Source organism: Myotis lucifugus, unplaced genomic scaffold (assembly GCF_000147115.1).
Source record: "Myotis lucifugus unplaced genomic scaffold, Myoluc2.0 scaffold_205, whole genome shotgun sequence".
NCBI lineage: Eukaryota > Metazoa > Chordata > Mammalia > Chiroptera > Vespertilionidae > Myotis > Myotis lucifugus.
In genome coordinates this window covers 394,108-413,631 of record NW_005871253.1, presented here as the reverse complement: position 1 = coordinate 413,631, position 19,524 = coordinate 394,108, and the positions used below count along the sequence as shown (strand labels likewise).

At 47.6% G+C, this 19,524-nt stretch overlaps 1 protein-coding gene across 5 annotated transcripts in view; it reads right to left on the bottom strand.

The window, feature by feature from the left end:
• Positions 1–19,524, bottom strand: part of SLC24A3 (solute carrier family 24 member 3) — a 460,854-nt gene that overhangs the window by 180,636 nt on the left and 260,694 nt on the right. For 4 of the 5 annotated variants that reach the window (XM_006097516.3, XM_023761284.1, XM_023761285.1 and 1 more), the window contains one exon: positions 8,629–8,705. The exons of the other annotated variant lie outside the window; for it this stretch is intronic. In XM_006097516.3, coding sequence (XP_006097578.3) covers positions 8,629–8,705 — 77 coding nt within the window. The remainder of the gene's footprint in view (positions 1–8,628; positions 8,706–19,524) is intronic. 5 annotated transcript variants of the gene reach the window in all.

Genomic DNA, 19,524 nt, shown 5'->3' with positions numbered 1-19,524 from the left:
AAGAACTTGGAACATCTGTCTTTACGTATTTCTCAAAGCAACCTGATGAAGTGGGTGCAACCTGACGAAGTGGGTGCAACCTGACGAAGTGGGTATGTATCTCTAGGGACATGTGAGGAAACAAGCTCAGTAAGGCCATGTAGCGAATAAGTGGAAAAGCCAGGGCTGAAACTCAGATGGGTCTTGTTCCAGTGCAGGCTCTAAGGTAAGCATGTCAAACTCGCGGCCCAGAGGCCACATGCAGCCCACAAGGAATATTTTTGCGGCCCAGCCAATATAACGGTATGTAAGAAATGTTTTAATAAAAACTTCATAACTTAATTTTTACAATATTCTTATACATAATCTATATCTATATCTATCTATCTATCTATCTATCTATCTATCTATCTACCTACCTAATATGCAAATTGTTTGACCGGGAGACCGGGAGTTCGATCGCTCGCTATGACATGCACTGACCACCAGGGGGTGGCGCAGAATGAAGGGAGGCCCCAGCCGGCAGCAGGAAGTCCCAATTGGCCCTGATTGCCAGCCAGGCCTAGGGACCCTACCCGTTCACAAATTTCGTGCACCAGGCCTCTAGTTATTAATAATGAACTACAATGTTTGCTAATGACTGATTATTATAATCGTGTTGCATTCATTTCCCTTATGTACCTTACATGCAGGCATACCATTTCTCTCCACTAATACTAGCAGCGAATATTTTAGCAGCCCATTGCCACGTCATTAGTCTTGGACTGACTGGTTTGGTCTGCGCAAAAGGAAATATTTCGCTTTCAGAGAACAAGAAAAATAGGTTTATTTGCATTACACTTATTAATTTGTGCAGTTATGCAATGTCTGATAAGTTAATGTTCAAGAAAAAAATATTTTTATTGAAATGTTCTATTATTTTATGTTAATGATTACTCATTTATTTCAGCCGTCTGTATTCAGCATGTCTCTATCGAAATAAACCTATGTTTCTATGAAAACTGAAGCTTTTTTTTTTTTTTGCGGCCCACATAAACTTAAACCTTATTTGGCCCGGGTTAGCCTTTGAGTTTGACATGCTTGCTCTAAGGGATCACACTTTATCTCCAGCTCGGGGGTCCTGGGGAGTCCATCCACTGCAAGCCCGGGTGCAGCACAGAGGCCTCATGACCAGGCCGGGGCCTTCGGAAAGAAGTCTCGGGAGCAAAGAGGGGCGGGAGTAACAGATCTATCGAAATAGAACAATTTACTCTCTCTGTGTTAATCCTCTCTGCACACCGGTTTTAGCTTTGTGTTGACACTGACAAATTAAGGACACGCTCAGCACTTTTCCAAGAGTAAACAGCGAATTCCACAAGCTCTTCTAATCATTTTTCTCTTCCAGGGTGAAAGCCCTTAACTAAACACTAAACACGTCTGCCCAGCAAGTGAGTTGTTGCTGAAACCTTGCTGACCAGATCATGTAGGTCTCCTTAAAACTCCAAATGCTTGCAGCAGCCCCTCGCCCAGAGCCCTGGGCGTGGCAGAAACGCCAGCTGCAGAGAGGCCTTGCGACCCCTGTCCTGTAGCTCACAGGACCTGCCGCCACTGAATGGATCTGATCCCCTGACAGGAGGAGTTTGGGGATGGGTTAAGCACAAGTGAGCTGCTCGTAGAGGGGTGTGGGGTGGGGAGAAGATGAAGACTAAAAAAATCCAGCATTTACCGAGCACCTACTATGTACTCCCACTTTACAGACATGAAAATTGAGGTCGGGAGCTTGTTAGGGACATAACTTTTCTTACTCCGAGGCAGCCTTTCTCCTCACAGAACATCCCACAGTGGTGGCCCCAAGGAGCCTTCCCTGCATCCTTTGCTAGTGACCTTTTCCCTGGCCATCTCTGCTTCTTTATTTCAAGTTAAGAACATAATCAAAGGGAGGGAAGATGGGGTGAAATTAGAACTCATCACTATGCTTTCTAGGGCACATGTGGCTAATTACATTTATATTAACATGAAATAAAATTAAAAATCAGTTCCTCAGTCACACTAACCACATTTCAAATGTTCAGTGGCCATGGGTGGCCAGCAGCTACCACATTGGAGAGTGCATACAGAGAACATTTTCATCAGCACAGAAAGTTCCATTAGTGCTGGGCCATAGAAGTAGAGTCTCAAAGCCCAGAAAGCCCAAGGACAGCCCCTGGAGAGACAAACATAACCCCTGGGGCTGAGGTGGCTGGCGAGCTTTGATATGCAAAGCTGCCTCTCCCAGGGCTGGGGAGGGGGGCTGGTGGAGCTGGAAGGAGCCTCCTCCACCTCCTGCTTGTACCCTGGCCCTTCTGCCCTTAAGAACCAGCTATTGCATTAAGTAGTTTATTCTCTGGTTTTTAACAAAAGCAATCTGGACCCCAGGGAAGGAAGCCTGCCCAGAGCAACCATTCCTCCAGATATTAAAATTAGACAGCAGATATAACAGAGAGGCTCAGGCCTCAAGGAAATGGATTCCTTGGTGAGGCCCTTCCAGATAGCCTTCTCCCCCAGGACTAAAGGGGTACTGGAAGCTCAGAGGAGTAAAGTAGCCGTTCCCATTTGGGATGTGGGCTCTCCCAGACCAGCTCCCTTCTCCAAGAACACATCCAAATTAGCGTTCACTGTCACGCAGGGTAGAGGGGTTAGTTTCGGGGTTGGGGTGGCGGAGCCCAGACTCCCCATTAGGAGTTTGGCCATCCCTGCACCTTCTGAAGGAAGCCCTGTCCTTCCATCATAACGACTGATTAGGACCTGACCCAGGGGAGGTCAACCCATAGGCCGGCTGGGGACACATGTCAGGCAGGAAACCTATGAGCTGGACCCATGAGCCAGTAGTTCTCAACCTTCTGGCCCTTTCAATACAGTTCCTCATGTTGTGACCCCCAACCATAAAATTATTTTCGTTGCTACTTCATAACTGTAATGTTGCTGTTATGAATCGTAATGTAAATATCTGATATGCAGGATGGTCTTAGGCGACCCCTGTGAAAGGGTCGTTTGACCGCCAAAGGGGTCGCAACCCACAGGTTGAGAACCGCTGCATTAGACACTTCTGGGGCTGTGCACAGTACAGGTAGGGAGTGAGCAAGCAGAGTAGGTGCAACAAGGACACCAGGCAGCGTCAGGGCCTGCATGGGGCGCAGGTTGTGTGGAGATGAAGGGGGGCGGGGAGGGTAGGGACATCTAGGCCATCGAGGCACTGTGCTTGGCTGGGAATACCGCCACAGAGAGGAAATAGGGAACGGACCTAGAAAACCCACAATCCCACGGGGAGGATGATATCTGAATAACCTCCTTCCTCCCCACACATCCCAATCACACTTCACCACCTCTACTCCAGGGCCTTCCTCCAATGCCCACTGGTTTCCACTGCGGTTTGGGGGAGCAAGGAGGTCTTAGTGGAATCATGAAACAGGAATTAGCAAATTCTTGACTTTAAAATGCTGACCTGGGAATAAGAGAGAATTGGATGCAGGCTCACAGGGAATTTCCCCAATTTCCTGACCAGATTAAAAACTGGGCTGGAGGAGGAGGATAGAAATGCGGACAGGAGCTGGAGTTTTTGGGGAGAGAAATGTGGACAGGAGCTGGAGGTTTGGGGGAGAGAAATGTGGACAGGAGCTGGAGGTTTGGGGGAGACCACCAACCTTGGGGTCCAGCCCTGGGCATCACCTACAGGGATGCCACAGGGATCAGCAGCTATGGTCCTGTTGCCATCCCTGGAGAACTTCCACATGTGGGAGCCCTAGCTTGACGGCCCAGCACAAGAATCCTCCCTGAGCTCCCCAAATGGCCCACCCTGTGTGGAGCCCACCCCTTTTTAGTACATGCGAGCCCCTAAAGTGGGCACTGTGCACAGGGTGCGGTGAAGATGGAGTTGTGGACAAGGGAGTCCCCACTGCCGGACAGAGCAGGCCTCAGATCACATGGCCAGGCACCTCCCTATGGCCCACACATCCCTTTTGCCACCCTGGGAAGCCTGACGGGGCCCGAGGGTGGCTGCCCTGACTGCTCCCCGGAGGAAGAAGAGCCTTCTGCACACACAGAGTCAATGCTTGAGTTTCCTGTGGGCTCCTAGGAGCCTGTCTAGGTTTTAGAATATGAAGATGGACACCGGAAACTTTCTGGTTAATATTTCCTTCCTGGGTTGGTCCCTGGATGGGTCCGAGTTGCTGAGTCAGTGGCTGGACCCTTCTCCCAAACAGACTCACTTAGTAGGACGTTGCCTTCAGAAGGACTACACGTTCACTCTGTACCACCTCACACACAAGCACACAGAAACATCCTCCTACCGCAAGAGAGGGGTTACATTAAACACCTGAAAAGAAGGCTGGAAGCTTAGGAAGAATCCTTTCCCAAAGCTGACAAGGTATTTATTTCTGCTGTGGAGGTTGATTTATTAAAAACAGACCCATTTTGAGGAAGAATTTCAAACACTGATTATTGAAAGCTGCTTTTACTGGAAGAGAAAATGTATAAATTGGCTTATAATCTCAATGATTCAGCTATGGACACACGGGATAATTAGTGAAATTTCACAGAATTCTTATAAATCACAAACAAACCATGGTCCTAGAAAATTATCCACAGGCTTCTTCCTCTGTTTGGGGTCAGCTCCCCGAGTTTACGGGGTGCGAATTTCCTCAGAAACAGGAAACACTGCGTTTAGTGTCTCAACATTATAACAGATCGGCTATAAATCAAGTCCAAAGACTAGTGTGTTTCCTTGGGGCTATTCATTGTTGACAGTTATACAGATGATGAACTACCCACTCTAGTCAGGAGCCCATATATAAAGAATAGTCAGAAGGAATAGAAATCTTTCTTTAGTGCAATCCCAGGAGTTAGGGCTTCTGAAATTGATAAAATCAGAAAGACTCAAGGAAAAATTACATCTACGGTGTTTGAAAAGTTTAACCAGAAATGGCTGATTTCTACAAATCATACACAAAGGAAGGAAGTACTTGTATGGAAAAGAGAAAGAAAAAAAGAAGCCGGCTTGGCTTTTTAAGATTGTTCTGGGGGGAGAGGGGGCGTCCAAAGACCCATGCACACCTGAGGTTGAAAGCCACGGCTTTACGGGGCCTCACAGGAACAGCTCGCTCACGGGGCACAGGTGGGAAGGGGAAGGATGAGCGTGGGTACCAACGCTCGGGTTTCAGAGTACGATTTGAAAGGACTCTGCTCTCTGCTTGAGATCTAAAAGGACGGAAGTTAATCCCATGAAAGAACAGCCTGTGGCCCTCCCTGAGGCAGCCCAGGGTGACAGAATACACCTCTGAGACCCTCCCTTCCCTGGAGGAGGCAGACATAGCTCTCCAGGGGCCTAGAGACGGCTGGATGATGCTCAGTCCCCTTCTCCCTGTCTCATGTCCCTCCCAGATCTGGGGTCTTCCTCAGGGAGCCCTGCCCTCTCTCTGTGGCCACCCTGAGCGTCTCTCTGTGGCAAGCCTAGGTCTTTCTCACCTGATGGAGGGCTGGTCACTCAGGTCCCCTCCGGCTATGGCTGACCCTGCTTCCTGAGCAAGGAGGGGTGGCGAGATCCAGAATCTGTTTCCTGCCACATCTAAGTCAGCAACTGAGCCACCTTGTGGTGCCTCCAGGTGAGGCCCAGCCTCCCCTAAACCTCTCTACCCCTCTCCAGGTCCTTGGTTCCTGTTCACTCCCGGCGCCAGAGACTCTCCAGTCTCCATATCCTTCATCACAGGTGTCCTGCTCCTGCCTGGAACCCCTTTGCTCCTGTCATTGTTGGAAAATGCCTACCCAGTCTTCAAGTTCAATGCAATTGCCTCCCAACACGGGACTTGCCTTCTCTGCATTCCCACATCACATGGCACAGACGATGCATGGCCAGCACCTAGCTCGGGGCTGGAGTGTCCATTAGTGGGCCTCCCCCAGGGCAGTGGTCTCCTGCGGGTGAGGCTGCCTCTCGGGCCTCTAGAAGGGACCAGCCCAGCGCTCCCACGTTGCAGGGGCTCAGAAAGGCCCTCTGATGGCTGAGTGCAGGAAATCTGTTCTCAGCTCCCACTCCGTCTCATGCATTCATCTGTTCCTACAGGTTAGTCCTGGCAGCGGGTCTTCTCACATCCACATGTGCATGTAACGATTCCTGAGCACACCAAATGCGCTGGGCACCTTGGTGAATGAAGGGGGTGAAAAGTATCACTCAGCCCTGCACTAAACTGGGCAGCATTTGTTGGTCAAGGCACCGGGCACTGTACAAAGGGGCTTCCCTGGTGAGGCTCATGTCCTACTGGGGGAACTTAATGCTCTTGCGGAAAGCATAAGGCAAGATTTGGTCCTTGACCTTGGGGCGGGTACCGGCAGGCCCACCCTAACCTGTGCCCCTGCCATAGAGAAGAGGTGCCCTCCTCCTGGTCTGAGCCTGGCTCCTCCCTGCACCATGGGCATGCCTGTGGATGCCCTGGGCAGCAAGTTCAAGCTTTTTCACCTAGTCTCTTCCCTCTCAGAGATGGATCAGGGAGGAGGCCCACCCTGGCCTTGGCAGCAGGCTCCGCTGTTTGGGTGGAAAATTCTGAAGTTCCACGTGCCTGGAGCATGGTCTCACAGGGGTGGACGCTGCCCTTGGTCCCTAGACTCCTTGCCCTGGGGTTTCTTCAATGCAGGGCCCAGGGCAGGGGCTAAGTGCAGTATTAGATACCAACGATGACAAGGTGCTAAGCTGCAGGTTTCTGCCCACTCTCTAGGGAAGTGTCTAAGGGGAGATTAGGGTTAGGGTTAGGGTTTTTGTACACTTGGCCTTCATGCCACCCTGGGAATGTGCGGTCACAGACAGATGAGACTTCAGGCATCTTTGAGTCATGAAGAGCAAGGCAAACGCACCCTCCTCTGCCTTGGGCTGGCATCAGAGGGGGCTCGGGGTAGTGGGAGGAAGGGCCCTGCCAGCTGCAGGCGGCAACGTGGCCCGGGAGGAGGGAGCTCGCACTGTTTGTGCCCAAAGTAGCAACTTCATCTCTCAGATGTCGGGGCACAGGGTGCTGACGGCTCCCAGGGAATTCTGGACCAGCTCAGTGCCTGGGTCTCCTCAGCCTTTCGACAGGGAGCCTCCCTGGTGCCGAGGGCGGCAGCTGGCATCCGTATTAGTCGCTCTGTGCATGGGCTCTCCTAATGGGCAGGCGGACTGCAGAGCGCCAACTTTATCACTTGGTATTTTTAGAGATTGTCTTTGCTTAAAAGGGACTTCTCATGCCTTTTTTCCCCCCAGGGGAGGTGGTTCTGGGGGGTTGAGGTGAGTGAGGGAAGACTTGAAGAATTGATGGCTTTCACCATGAGGGGTTCAGGCTTCGGGCAGCCTAGGGGCCCAGAGAGGTTAGATATCCTGTCAGAAGGCCACACACAAGGTGAGAACAGCAGAGCTGTCTCCAAGCCCGTGATTGTTCAGACTCCAGAGTCCAGGTGTGCACTGAAAAGTGAGGTCTCTGTCCCCTCCCCTTGAGTAATAGATGCCTGTGATTTAGGGGCCTGGGCATTACAGGCCATGAGGTTCCCTCCAGGTTCACTGAAAGCCCACTGTAAGCCCACCTCTCAGCGCCCCCCATGAAGCCACGATGGAGCAGCCACAGGGAGGTGCTCTGGTCAACAGTCCCAGCCTTGCCAGTGCTCAGCCTGGACCCCAGACATGCCCTTTTGGAGTTGCGGGGGGGTGGGGGGGGGGTCCTCCAGCAGCAGTGGCCCCAGCCCCAGCCTTGCGTGTCAACACCGCCATCACATCGACCCACCCAGGCCCGGACCCTGTGTACAGCATTCCCTCTGGGCCTTTTCTTAACGACTGGCTCACAGAACCCAGAAGCAACGTAAAGTGGTTATTGGGTACATCACAGAATTTGCAGAATTTTTTTCACAGCAATAAATAACCAGATGATAGAATTCTGGGGGAGGGTGGGTATCCCGGAGATGAAAGGGCACAATGCCGCACCTCGTTCAGAACCCGGCCGGGTCCTTCGGCTTCTCCGCCACTCCTCAGACATATCTCCACACACCCCCTCTCCAAACTCTCTCACGGGGTCCAGGGAAATCACAGGCCTCCAGCCCACTGGGTTTGCAGAGGACGTGCTAGGGCAGTGGTGGATGTTCAGAGCCAGAACAAACTTTAGTGAGCACCTACTACATGCCAGGCACTGTATCAGTTGCCATTATACTTAATCCACTGACTTAACAAATACTCTGCCCCTGCCACATGCTGGGAACAGGTGGGGAAATTAAGTCGCATACAAAACCAAGTCCCAGTTCTCCTGAGGCTTACATGTCAGTGAGGTTGACAATAAGCAAATAATCATATAACAATATAAAGGCTGGTTAGGAAAGGGCTCCCCAAGGGGGTGACATTTGAGCAGAGAGAATGAGCATAGTTAAGTAGTGTGGAGCAGGTCTGTTTGGCCTTGGAGTCCACACTTTGGGTGGGATATCAAGAACAGAATGCACACAGATGCCTGCCAGCTTATGAACCCATGGCCTTTTAAAGAGGGTACACTGAGAGATTGTCCCCACAAGGCTCCGAGGACCCCCCTCCAGGTGTGTGAACAGGAGGGAGGGGCGGTGTCGGTGCAGGCACCACTGCCCACCCCCCAGCCAGGCCTCCCCTGGGACCCTCCAGCAGAGCCACGAGAAGGTACTTACACAGAGCACATGGAGAACCACTGCTCCCTGTCTCCGTTTCTCGTTGGTGAAGATGTCCCTGGGGAACTCATGCAGGGCTGAAGAAAAGAGAGAGAAAACCAGCTCAGTACAGATGACAGCATTCTCTGTGCTGGGGGTCAGGACAGTCTGCCAGTCCTCATGTTCAGGGGGGTCCATGAACTTGGATGAGAAAAAATGATATCTTTCTATTCACAGACCTCAAACTGGAAATTAGTGTTTCCTGCAGATTAGAAGGTAGGCAACCAACTACAGTTGTGTTAAAGCACCTGGGACTCTGCCCCAAAAGATGTTTTCATGATCCATTAGGCATACCACTCTATTCACTCAGCACTGCAACATCAGGGTGGTCTCTAGGTCGCTACTTAACGTGTTAGTGAGAAAATACGTGAAATACTATCCAGCCCTGCACTGGCCAAGTCCAGTGAGTTCCTGGGATCAGAGCAGGGCCTGGACAGAGTCGCAGGTGCCTCAGGAAACCATCCACGTGTCTGGAGTAGCGATGCCCAGTGTCCACTACAGCCTGTGTCCCCTACCCCTGTCATCTTCCAAGCCTCCCTTGTGTAGGAACTGGGAGAGAGGAGGTGCAGGGTGTCTTTATGAGTAGGAACGAGAGACCATAACTTGCTCATGCATAACTGGCATCTGCACATGGCGGTGGTGTGGGTTGGAGGTGGTGGTGGCAGAAGGGAGGCCCTGGGCCAAGCTTAAAGGCCTGGATAAACTGCTATTGAGATTTGCATTCCGAACCCAGCATGGCAGGGCCTGGATATTAAGATTTCCACCCTAGTTAGCGACACTGTAACGCGTTGTTATATTAAGCATGGTGGCTCATTAAGAGAATGTAAGAGCCCTCAGTGGAGACCCATTGGGCAGTAGCTTCACTGGGGGAGGCCCCTAATGCTTATTACTGACCTCATCAGCCCCTATTTAGGCACTATCCACACAGCCTATCAATGCGCATGCCGCTGTTTCACGAAGTGCTGCTTTGCTGAGGTTCTAAAGCAGTTGGAATGATTGTATTTAACCTTCCTAAGGAAGGGGTCAGCCTGGGGTCAAGGAAAGGCTCCTCAGTTGGGCATCTGGAGATGCAGGGCTCGATGCCAGCACTCCCACGGCTGGCCTTTGGTGGGTGTATTTTCCTCTCTCAGCCTCAGTTTGCCTACTGGCCATCTGACAAATGGCCCGAAGCTCCTCCTTACTACTCCCAGGAATACAGAGAACAGTTAGTGCACGCAGCAGACACCTTTACTAGGTATCCGTGGGATGAAAAATGCTGAAGAGAGCTGACCCTGGGCACTGACCGGGGTGGAGAATGTCAGCCTTGCTCAGGTTGCCCAGCGGTTCAAGAACAGAGCTACCAGAGCACCGAGCTGCTTCCCCAGGACCAAGCAAGCTCCCCTCCTGGCCGACTCAGACTCAAGCCACCACACAACTGGGAGATGGTGTTTTCAGAAGAACCACAGCTGGGTACGACAAGAGCATGTGGAGGAGGCAGGGTAGCTCACTGGACCGGAAGGCTCTGTCCAGCGCTTCTGGCCTCAGTTTTCTCATCTTTAAAACAAGGTGGGGCTTCTAGTGCCTCCCACAGGCTGATGGGGTGCTGATGCCCCCCAGCTGCCCTCCATTCGGGTATGCTTCCTCATACCCAAGCCCACACAAACCAGCAGCATTTCTTAGTCAAGGGGTGAGAGCTAGGATGCTCGTCCATCTTTGAGAAGGTAATAATTGCTTTGAGTTGTTGACTGGGTTTTGCATAAGGGCCCAGGTGGGGAATCAAGCCAGGGTCAGACCCCACCTACACCTCTCCCAGGCTATCCTTTCCCCTCTCCGAACCCACTTCCTTCATCCGCAGGATGGGTGTGTGGATGCCATCCTTGCTGGGGAGAGTGCAGACAGTGTATGTGAAGCACCTCTAGCCATGCTTGGGTTATGTATCACCATTCCTCATAATTATAACATAATGGGATGCTGGTCTGGCAGGGGGCCAAGGACACATTCCGTTCTATCTTGGGGTTGAAGTCACCTATCACCAATTCCTGACTGCCTGGCACTGGCGTCTGTTTCTTCAGGACTGTGTTTAGTCCAAGGCAGCTGCACGATGTACGTCCCTCTAGGTCAGCGGTTCTCAACCTGTGGGTCGCAACCCCTTTGGGGGTCGAACGACCCTTTCACAGGGGTCGCCTAAGACCATTAGAAAACACATATATAATTACATATTGTTTTTGTGATTAGTCACTATGCTTTAATTATGTTCAATTTGTAACAATGAAATTGGGGGTCACCACAACATGAGGGACTGTATTAAAGGGTCGCGGCATTGGGAAGGTTGAGAACCACTGCTCTAGGTGCTTCCCATGATCGGGCTTCTGGGACCACATCTGGCTGAGGGTTCTCCTGAACACCTTCACAATCCTCCAAGTCTCTTTCTACTGCTCTTTTTTTTTAATCCTTACCTAGTGGGTGAGGATATTTTTTCCATTGATTTTTAGAGAGAGTGGAAGTGGGGAGAGAGGAGCGGGGGGTGGGGGAGGAAACATTGATGTGTGAGAGCGGGGGGTGGGGGAGGAAACATTGATGTGTGAGAGAGATACATGGATTGGTTGCCTCTTGCATGCACCCTGACTAGAGGCGGGGATCGAACCTGCACTCAGGTACATGCCCTTGACTGGTGTTCTAACCATTGAGCGCACCAGCCAGGACTCTTTCTTCTTTCTCCCTCTCAGTTTTCCTTTCAGTACATCTCACCCGCCCCAGGGGGCCAGCAAAGGCAAGCAGTGCTGTTCCCATAGAAACCACTGAGCCCGAACCCAGTGCATTCCCCTTGCCAAGGCAACAGCAATCAGCGGCCCGCTCCTCTCTCCTGGCTGCTTTCCTGAGGCCTGGGTTTGATGAATCTAAATGGAGGTTTGCTGGAGATGAAGAGTGCTTTCTGCTTTCTTTGAAAAAAAAACACACACCTGCAGCAGGGACATTCATGGCATCTTTGGACATACTAATTGCCTATTGATCAAATGAAGCAGCCAAGATGAAGATCAACACATGCTAACACCCAGCTCCCTTAGCACATCTGAGCAGAAGGAATATGAGCCAGGCAATCGCAGTATGTTGTCTCATCCCAGGGGACTTTCATACCAAAATATCTAGAGAATTTGATTGACTGCCTCTTGGGAATTGCCCCAAGAATCTGGAGTCCTGATCCTGCCCAGCTCGTCCACTGCAGCAATGGGGTGACTTCACAGTTCTGTTCTGTGCTCCCCCATAAAGCCTGCTGCTCCTTCTTCCCCTCACATGAACACTGGGGAAACCTTGCCAGTGGGTGTAGTACTAGCCTCGCACAGAGCCTTCCTCACTCCTATGGTGGCCCTCCTGTACTGTGTGAGCACTCAACACATGACATTCCAACCAAACTGCAGCCATTTGTTGCCTATTGTACCTTTGACTCAACTGGACTGACAGTTCCCTGAGGACAGGAGCTCTGCCATTTCTCTCCCCATGGCCTGTGCCCACCAGGCCAGGGTTGATGAAAGAGAAAGTGAACACAAGTGTGAATGTACTCAGCGGTTCTTTCTCCCAAGAAATGGTTTTTGTATAAACACAGAATTATTGGCTGAGAAATGACACTCCAGTAATCTCCCCAACAACTGGATTCCAACTTGGGTGGCCATGCAGGCAGTTCACAAATACCCCATTCTCCTTGTTCCAGAGACCTGGAAGGAGTGTGCCCGTGGCTGCCCTTCAAGGCTAGGTGGGGCCCAGCAACTTGCTCTGATTAATAGAAGGTGAGTAAAACAACATGTCATATTTCTGGACAGGCTTGCATTTTCTTGTCTAAGCATTCAAAGAAACATATGTTGGGGTGAATCTCCCATCCGCCTGGATCCCTGAGTGACTGATATCAGAAGCTCACACCCCTAATACATATATTTTGTACATGTAGCATAAGTAAGACAGAACATTTTTATTCTTCTTTTTGCCACTGTGATTTGGGGGCTGTTTGTTACCCAGCATATCCAAGCCCACCCTGAGTAATGCAATAACTGTTGTAGTCCCTGGCCCTGCAGCAGCATTTTGTACATGAGGCCTTGCCTCCAGCAACTTCGGTTTCTTCTGTCTTCTCCACTAGACAGGTGGTTAGGGTTGGAGAAAATGTATTCCCCTCTGTGTCCTCAGTGCCTATTTAAGTGGCCAGCATGGAGCAGTCACTTAATGAGTGTTTGTTGATCAGATGTATGCATCTGTCGTGACTGAAGACCCTGAACAGAATCATCCACAAAAGAATCTGTGTGAAAATGGATATAGGCACAACTTCATTTTTTAAATATTTAGTCCCTGGAAACATTTCAGAGACAGTTCAGTGCCCTCCTCTTAGGCTCAGTGAGGTTCAGAAAGCCATAGGAATGCTAGCGGGAGGCTGTCTGGCAGTGGGAGGGTGCAGGGTGCCCTGGGGAACTGCTGCCTGCCGGGAGGTTGTCTCATTTTAAGGACTGTGTTTTCACACTGGGAAATGTATTACGAAATCAATCACATGCAAAAAAAAAAAAAAAAAAGCACACTTGTTCAGCTCTTACCATGTGCTGGGCACCATACTTAGCTCTAGTTCCAGAAAGAACCAGGATACCCAGTCCTGATCACTGAGGAGTTACAAGTTGAGTGGGTGAAAGGTTCAGCGGGAGGCAAGGGAAGCCTCAACGCTCGTTGAAATCATCCCAATAATTTCAGTATCCTGAATTTAAGGATGGAACTCATCTTTATCAAGTATTGTAAATATATATTTATTGCTTTTTCATTGCTTCTACATAATATGGAACACTATCCCTAACTTACAGATAAGTAAATCAAGGCCGAAAGAAAGCAAGTAACCAGTCTAAGTTCACACAGATATTAGGGGAGGAGCTGAGATCATAACTGGGGCTACATGTCTAGCATGTTGATTCCTGTATTGGAAAGGGCAAACTGACTCCCTCCTCCCCCACCTTTTAAAGGGCACAGTCCTTCCCTTCAAAAGCCAGAAACCAAGTTCTGGATTCAAATGGGTTGATGTGTACGTAGAAACAAGATCATGAGCAGCATCTCTGTGAAGGAAGATGCAACCATAGGTCATGGTAACCAAGAACCTCAAGAGAGGGCTCATCAAACTATCCATCAAAGCCCTAGCCGGTTTGGTTCAGTGGGTAGAGCGTCAGCCTGCGAACCAATGGGTCCCCGGTTTGATTCTGGTCAAGGGAACGTACCTCAGTTGCAGGCTCCTCCCAGGCCCGGACCCTGGTCAGGGCACATACAGGAGGCAACCAATCGATGTGTTTCTCTCACATTGATATTTCTCTCTGTCTTTCCCTCTTTCTTCCACTCTCTCTAAAAGTGAATGAAAAAATATCCTCGAGTGAGGATTTAAAAAAATACTACCAAACAAATATTACCAATCAAATTTGCTGAGAAAGGTTGCTTCAGCCAAATATACTAATGTGGTGACATTTGCTTACCTCAGGCAGCCAGGGTTTTCTAAGCGCCTAAAGACCTAAATTTGAAGCCCTCCTTCACTACTCATGAGTTCTGTGGCCTCGGGGAAATTCCTTAACCTTATTCAGTCTTAATGTGCAAAATGGGAGAATAAAAACAATACTAGTTTACGTGGTTAAGAGGATTAACTGTGATACTTATGAAATATGTAATACCTAGTAACGGGTATCTAATTATTAAATGCTAGCTCCATTGGAGAGGGAGAAATATGGACAAGGGGTGTTTCCCAAGACATCAATGCCCCACCCACATTCCTGGGGTCTGACCCCTTTCATGCTAAGCAACTGCCACACCTGTATCTCCAAAGCTGAGAAAGGGTGCTCTGCCCAGATACTGAAGGCTGGATATGCTGAAGAATTAATACGGCTCTTTCCCCCAGAAGAAGCCCTCAACCAACATCTGAAGAAGCCCTCAACCTCACTCAGCTCCCTCCCCACTCAAGTGTGATAACTCTCAGCAGGATCAAGCTCTAGTTGTCCACAGTGACAAGTGGCTTTATAACATTCCTTTGACTGGCTGCCTTCCCTTCCCTGTCTCAATTCTGGACTCCCCTATCTGGATCATCTCCCAAGTAAACTTGTACTTGCGCCGCCTGCCTCAGAGTCTATTTCTGGCAAACTCATATTTAGACAAGGGGAGCTAGGAATTTCGCACTTTTGTACCCCTCCATTTCAACAAGGGTGACATTTTCTAGCAAAGGACTCATTCACATCTGGTTGAATTTCCACCCAATAATGGCAACAGCCCTCAATGACCTCCCTTCCGTGTACTTATAGAGAAAGGATGCATCCAGCATTGCCAACAGAAGCACAGAGCCACCTCATTCCTGATGCAAGTTGGTAGACTGTCTCTGCCCCCTTTTCCTGATGCTGAAGTTGATCCAACACCTATGAGAAGTTCTTTGGTTTCCACTTCAGAGCTCTTTTTCTCATTTCCATATTGGCAGAAAATTTCACACAATCATCCCACAAGCTTTTCTCCTGGAAGGGAACAGATATTTTTTGCATCTGAAGAATCCCAATCATTAGTTACATAGACTTATGGCCTGGCAGAGCACTGAAATATAATTTGATGAACTAGAAACATATTTCTTTATCAATAATAAAAAGCCATGGCATCAGTGTTGCTCATGGCTCTGAGCCAGTAGCTACTGTAGAAAATACAGTGAATAATGTAGTGGTCTCAACCCACAAACATGGCAATATATAGAAGGAGGCCTATTTGCAGGGGCATGAGCCTCCAACTTGCATTTGTTACTCTTGTAGGAATACCATGACTGTGTCAATAATGAATTTTCATTAAAGGAAATAAAATATTTATGGTAAATAGCCCTGTAGTATTCAGAAATTTATGCCATGCTTGGCCTGCTCTGGTCCTCAAAATGTCCCTTGGTGCCAATGTCAGAGGCAGAATGTTTAGATGGATGAACTGGGGTCTGCTCAAGTGCTACACTGCTATGCTCTCAAGACTGCTTATTGATCCAGAGAAATTCAAACCAACAAGCTGATGTATGCAGAAACCCACTAAGTAGCTTCTTAAGAGGACATTCAGTGGTAAGAAGGAATGCCCATTCCTCCTTGGAAAAATGCAATGAAAACAGATTGTTTTGAATGTAATAATCCCCTACAGGAATCTACATTAAGAATGTTTAGTCTTTGCAAATTTATTTTATAGAAGACGAAGTATGCATGATAAAAGACTGAAGGGTTCAAAATCAGTGATTTTTAAAAAATGACAATTCACCAAATTTCAGAGCTAGAAGTAACCTTTAGTATTGGTCTAGAAATGGAAAAGTAATGACAGAAGGATCTGGTTAGAAGCACAGTTTAAGTTTTCCTTCTGCTTCTTCTTTGAATATCTGTTCTTTATCTCCATAATGTTATTCCATGGTCATCAATTTCAGGGGTAGAAAATAGATTTTATCTTATATGTTCATCAGTTGACTAGTAATGACTGACGGTTAGGCTGAGGCTTGGATGAGGCTCAGTATGAGAAGGCTAAAAGGCTAATTCCAATGTAACTCTGATATTTTTTGGGGGGAGGGGGGGCGTCTAGCAATCTGAATCTGTGCCAGCAAGCCCAGTGTACATTCTTGATAACCTATAATTAAGTCACTGCCTCTTTCCCAGAAAGTGGTCTTCCAAGACCTGTTACCTAAATACAGAGGCCATAAACTATGAACAGTGCACAGCCCCGGGGGTGGGGGGTGGGGGTGGTATTAGTGCTGGCGCCAGGCCAGACCATTAGATATGGTCTGAAGACCCCCAAAACCTGGGCCTTTTTTGCAAAGCCTGTGAAAGGACAGGAAGCATAATCCATATTTGGGGGAAAATATAAAGGAGATGCTCCCTGCATGTTACTTTGCTCAGACTTGGGAAATTATTCTGCTGAGTCCGCTGGCATAATAAAACTGTGTAATTCCATTTCTCTAAAGCGTTGCTTGGTTTTTCTCCAGTCTTCTACAACAAGTGGGGCAGAGCATCATGATCCATTAACAATGTCTACCATAGTTACTGGAGTGGGAATGGGGGCCTAATTCCCTATAGTAAAGTTTCCTGAAAAAGTCCTAAAAGAAAAGAATAACTGGAATTCCTTATGCCTGGTAATAGTAATTCTTGTCACAGTTTCTTTGATCAGTACCTCTTTTAGAGCATAATCCATTACAAAAGGGGAAGATTAAAATATTTCTAAATGACTCCCTGAAAATACCAAATATATTTGAGCAGATGCACCCATTTAGAAAACATTAACTTGAAATTTATTCTATAAATAATTAAATATCTAAAAAAACTCACACTTAATTGTAGGAAGAGCTGTAAATAAACAGACAAATTATTGTATAATTCAGCTGATAAAACTCAAGCTGTGCTTATGCCTCAATTTAGTTCTTGGTGACCTTTGGTCTCTCCTTTAGGGAAAAATGAAGATGTTACTTTTAGGAAATCATTTTCCCTTTTTACCATTCACCTACGATTTTGGGTCAAAGCACCCAAAGAATCTTCCAATTACACTTGCAACTCTTTTAAGGGTAAATTTAAGCTCAAGGTTTTTTTATTTGAACATGAAGTTTGTTCACCAAATGTTTAGATTCCAAATGTCATGGGTACATCTCTTGGAAAACATCTGACACTGAATCTGAATAAAAATTAAAAGAATATAATTAATCTAAAATAAAAAGTAATTCTTATATCTATTTTTCTCCATTTTCTTGGCCCATCACTGGGCTCTAATGGTGGCACATTACAGCTTTGAATGAGACAGACTAAACGCCTTTTGCTTCTACAATATGCTTTGGTCTCCAATTAGATGATGGACCAAGAGTAGGAAGTGATGACAAGGAAGATATTCTAAGAAGGCCATTGTACTCTCTTACAATTATCAGAGCAAGACTGGTCACAGTGTGGAGCAGGCCAGATCAAAGCAAGGGGGTTTAGAATCTACTTGATATGTGTCTAGTAATTTTTTATTGTATATTTGACTTTATGGATGATGCCCTGAGGAGACTCTGGATTCTGTCTTCCTTCAAAGAGTGCTGAGTTTTTGTTTGAGCAGGAAGTTAAATTACTGGAGGGTCATCTCTAGTGGTGGTTTTAGGCTTCTTCTGACAAAAGTCTGTTCTAATAATGCTTAGGTCCTGGAATTCTTGATACTCAAGCAGTGGTACTCAACCTTCTGGCCCTTTAAATACAGTTCCTCATGTTGTGACCCAACCATAAAATTGTTTTTGTTGCTACTTCATAACTGTAATGTTGCTACTGCTATGAATCGTAATGTAAATATCTGATATCCAGGATGGTCTTAGGCGAACCCTGTGAAAGGGTTGTTAGACCATCAAAGGGGTTGCGACCCATAGGTTGAGAACCGCTGTCTTATAGGATTTCAATGGAAAGTTTGAGCTATTTAGTAAGCCCCTTTAACTTGGGGGTCTTGCACTACAAACTCTGTATCTCCAATGGGCTGGTAGGAGCTACTAAAGTGCCTACTCAGCAATTTAAGCCTCTCAGCTGTTGTTTCCCCTGGGGTGCTTGGAGTTGGTCCCAAAGCATGCACAACTTAGGAGGTGTCAGTCAAGGATTTAAGGTTCTCTCTGTGACTTCTTCCTTTCTGGGATGTCCCCCAATTTCCACCAGCTCTGGGAGTTCCAAACTCTACTCGCTGATGCCTCACCCCAATAAGATCACAGCTTTCTGGCTGTGCTCTATCCCCTAGGCACTGCACATACAGGGGAGGTTCATCAAGGAAAAGGCCAACTGGCATGGCTCTCACACAGTGTGGTTTCCTTATTTCAAGGTTCATATACCCCAAAGTCTTTACTTACTTTATTCACTGGCCAGAGCTTTTACACAATTGTTTTTCTTTGGTTTGTCCAGTCTATAACCGTTCCTACATTAATCCAATATAAGCTACTCTATGATGACTGAAAGTCAAAAGTCCAGAATATATTCTAGGTCATCACCTCCTGCAGATAATTTATAGTAAACTAACACTACAGGTTCCCCAAACTTGCTATTAGCCACAGTAAATCCTCTATGAAACTAATGCAGCCTGAAATAACTGTGTGGCCAAATAGTCAATAATAAGCTGGGGAAAGCTAAGGTGACTGGAATGGGCTGACGGGTAAGATGGAAGGGCTAGGACAGTGATGGCGAACCTTTTAAGCTCGGGGTGTCAGCATTTTGAAAAACCCTAACTTAACTCTGGTGCCGTGTCACATATAGAAATATTTTGATATCTGCAACCATAGTAAAACAAAGACTTATATTTTTGATATTTATTTTATATATTTAAATGCCATTTAACAAAGAAAAATCAACCAAAAAAATGAGTTTGCGTGTCACCTCTGACATGCGTGTCATAGGTTCGCCATCACTGGGCTAGGAGGTCATCTCATTTTATCGGCACTTATATGTATAAACCAAGGATTGGCTAGAAAGAGCACTCAAGACAGGAGATTACAGGAAGAGATGCTGCAGTATTCCACAGCCCTCAACTGTATCTATTTCAAAGTTTAGGCAATCCAAAGAAGCATATGTGGCAGCTCTGATGTGTCTGACAGGTGATGCCTGAAAGCTTTAGAGGCAAGAAAGTGCATTAGGAGGCAAAATGATATTGGAAACCAGTTACAGCCAAGGGAGTGAAATCGGGTTCTGCTTTCGTTTGGAATCTGGAAGTTCTCTTCCATGTTCCCATAAGTGTCAGGTTTTGACGTTCCTCATGAAGTTGGCAAATTGAAATTCACAGCAATAAAGGAAGGTGTTTAATAAATGCTTTTCAAGTCCAGACAAATTTGTGAAGCTTTAGAAATAGGAAAGAAAGGTAGGCAGCAAACAAAACTTTTGACTATATCTGGTCACTACC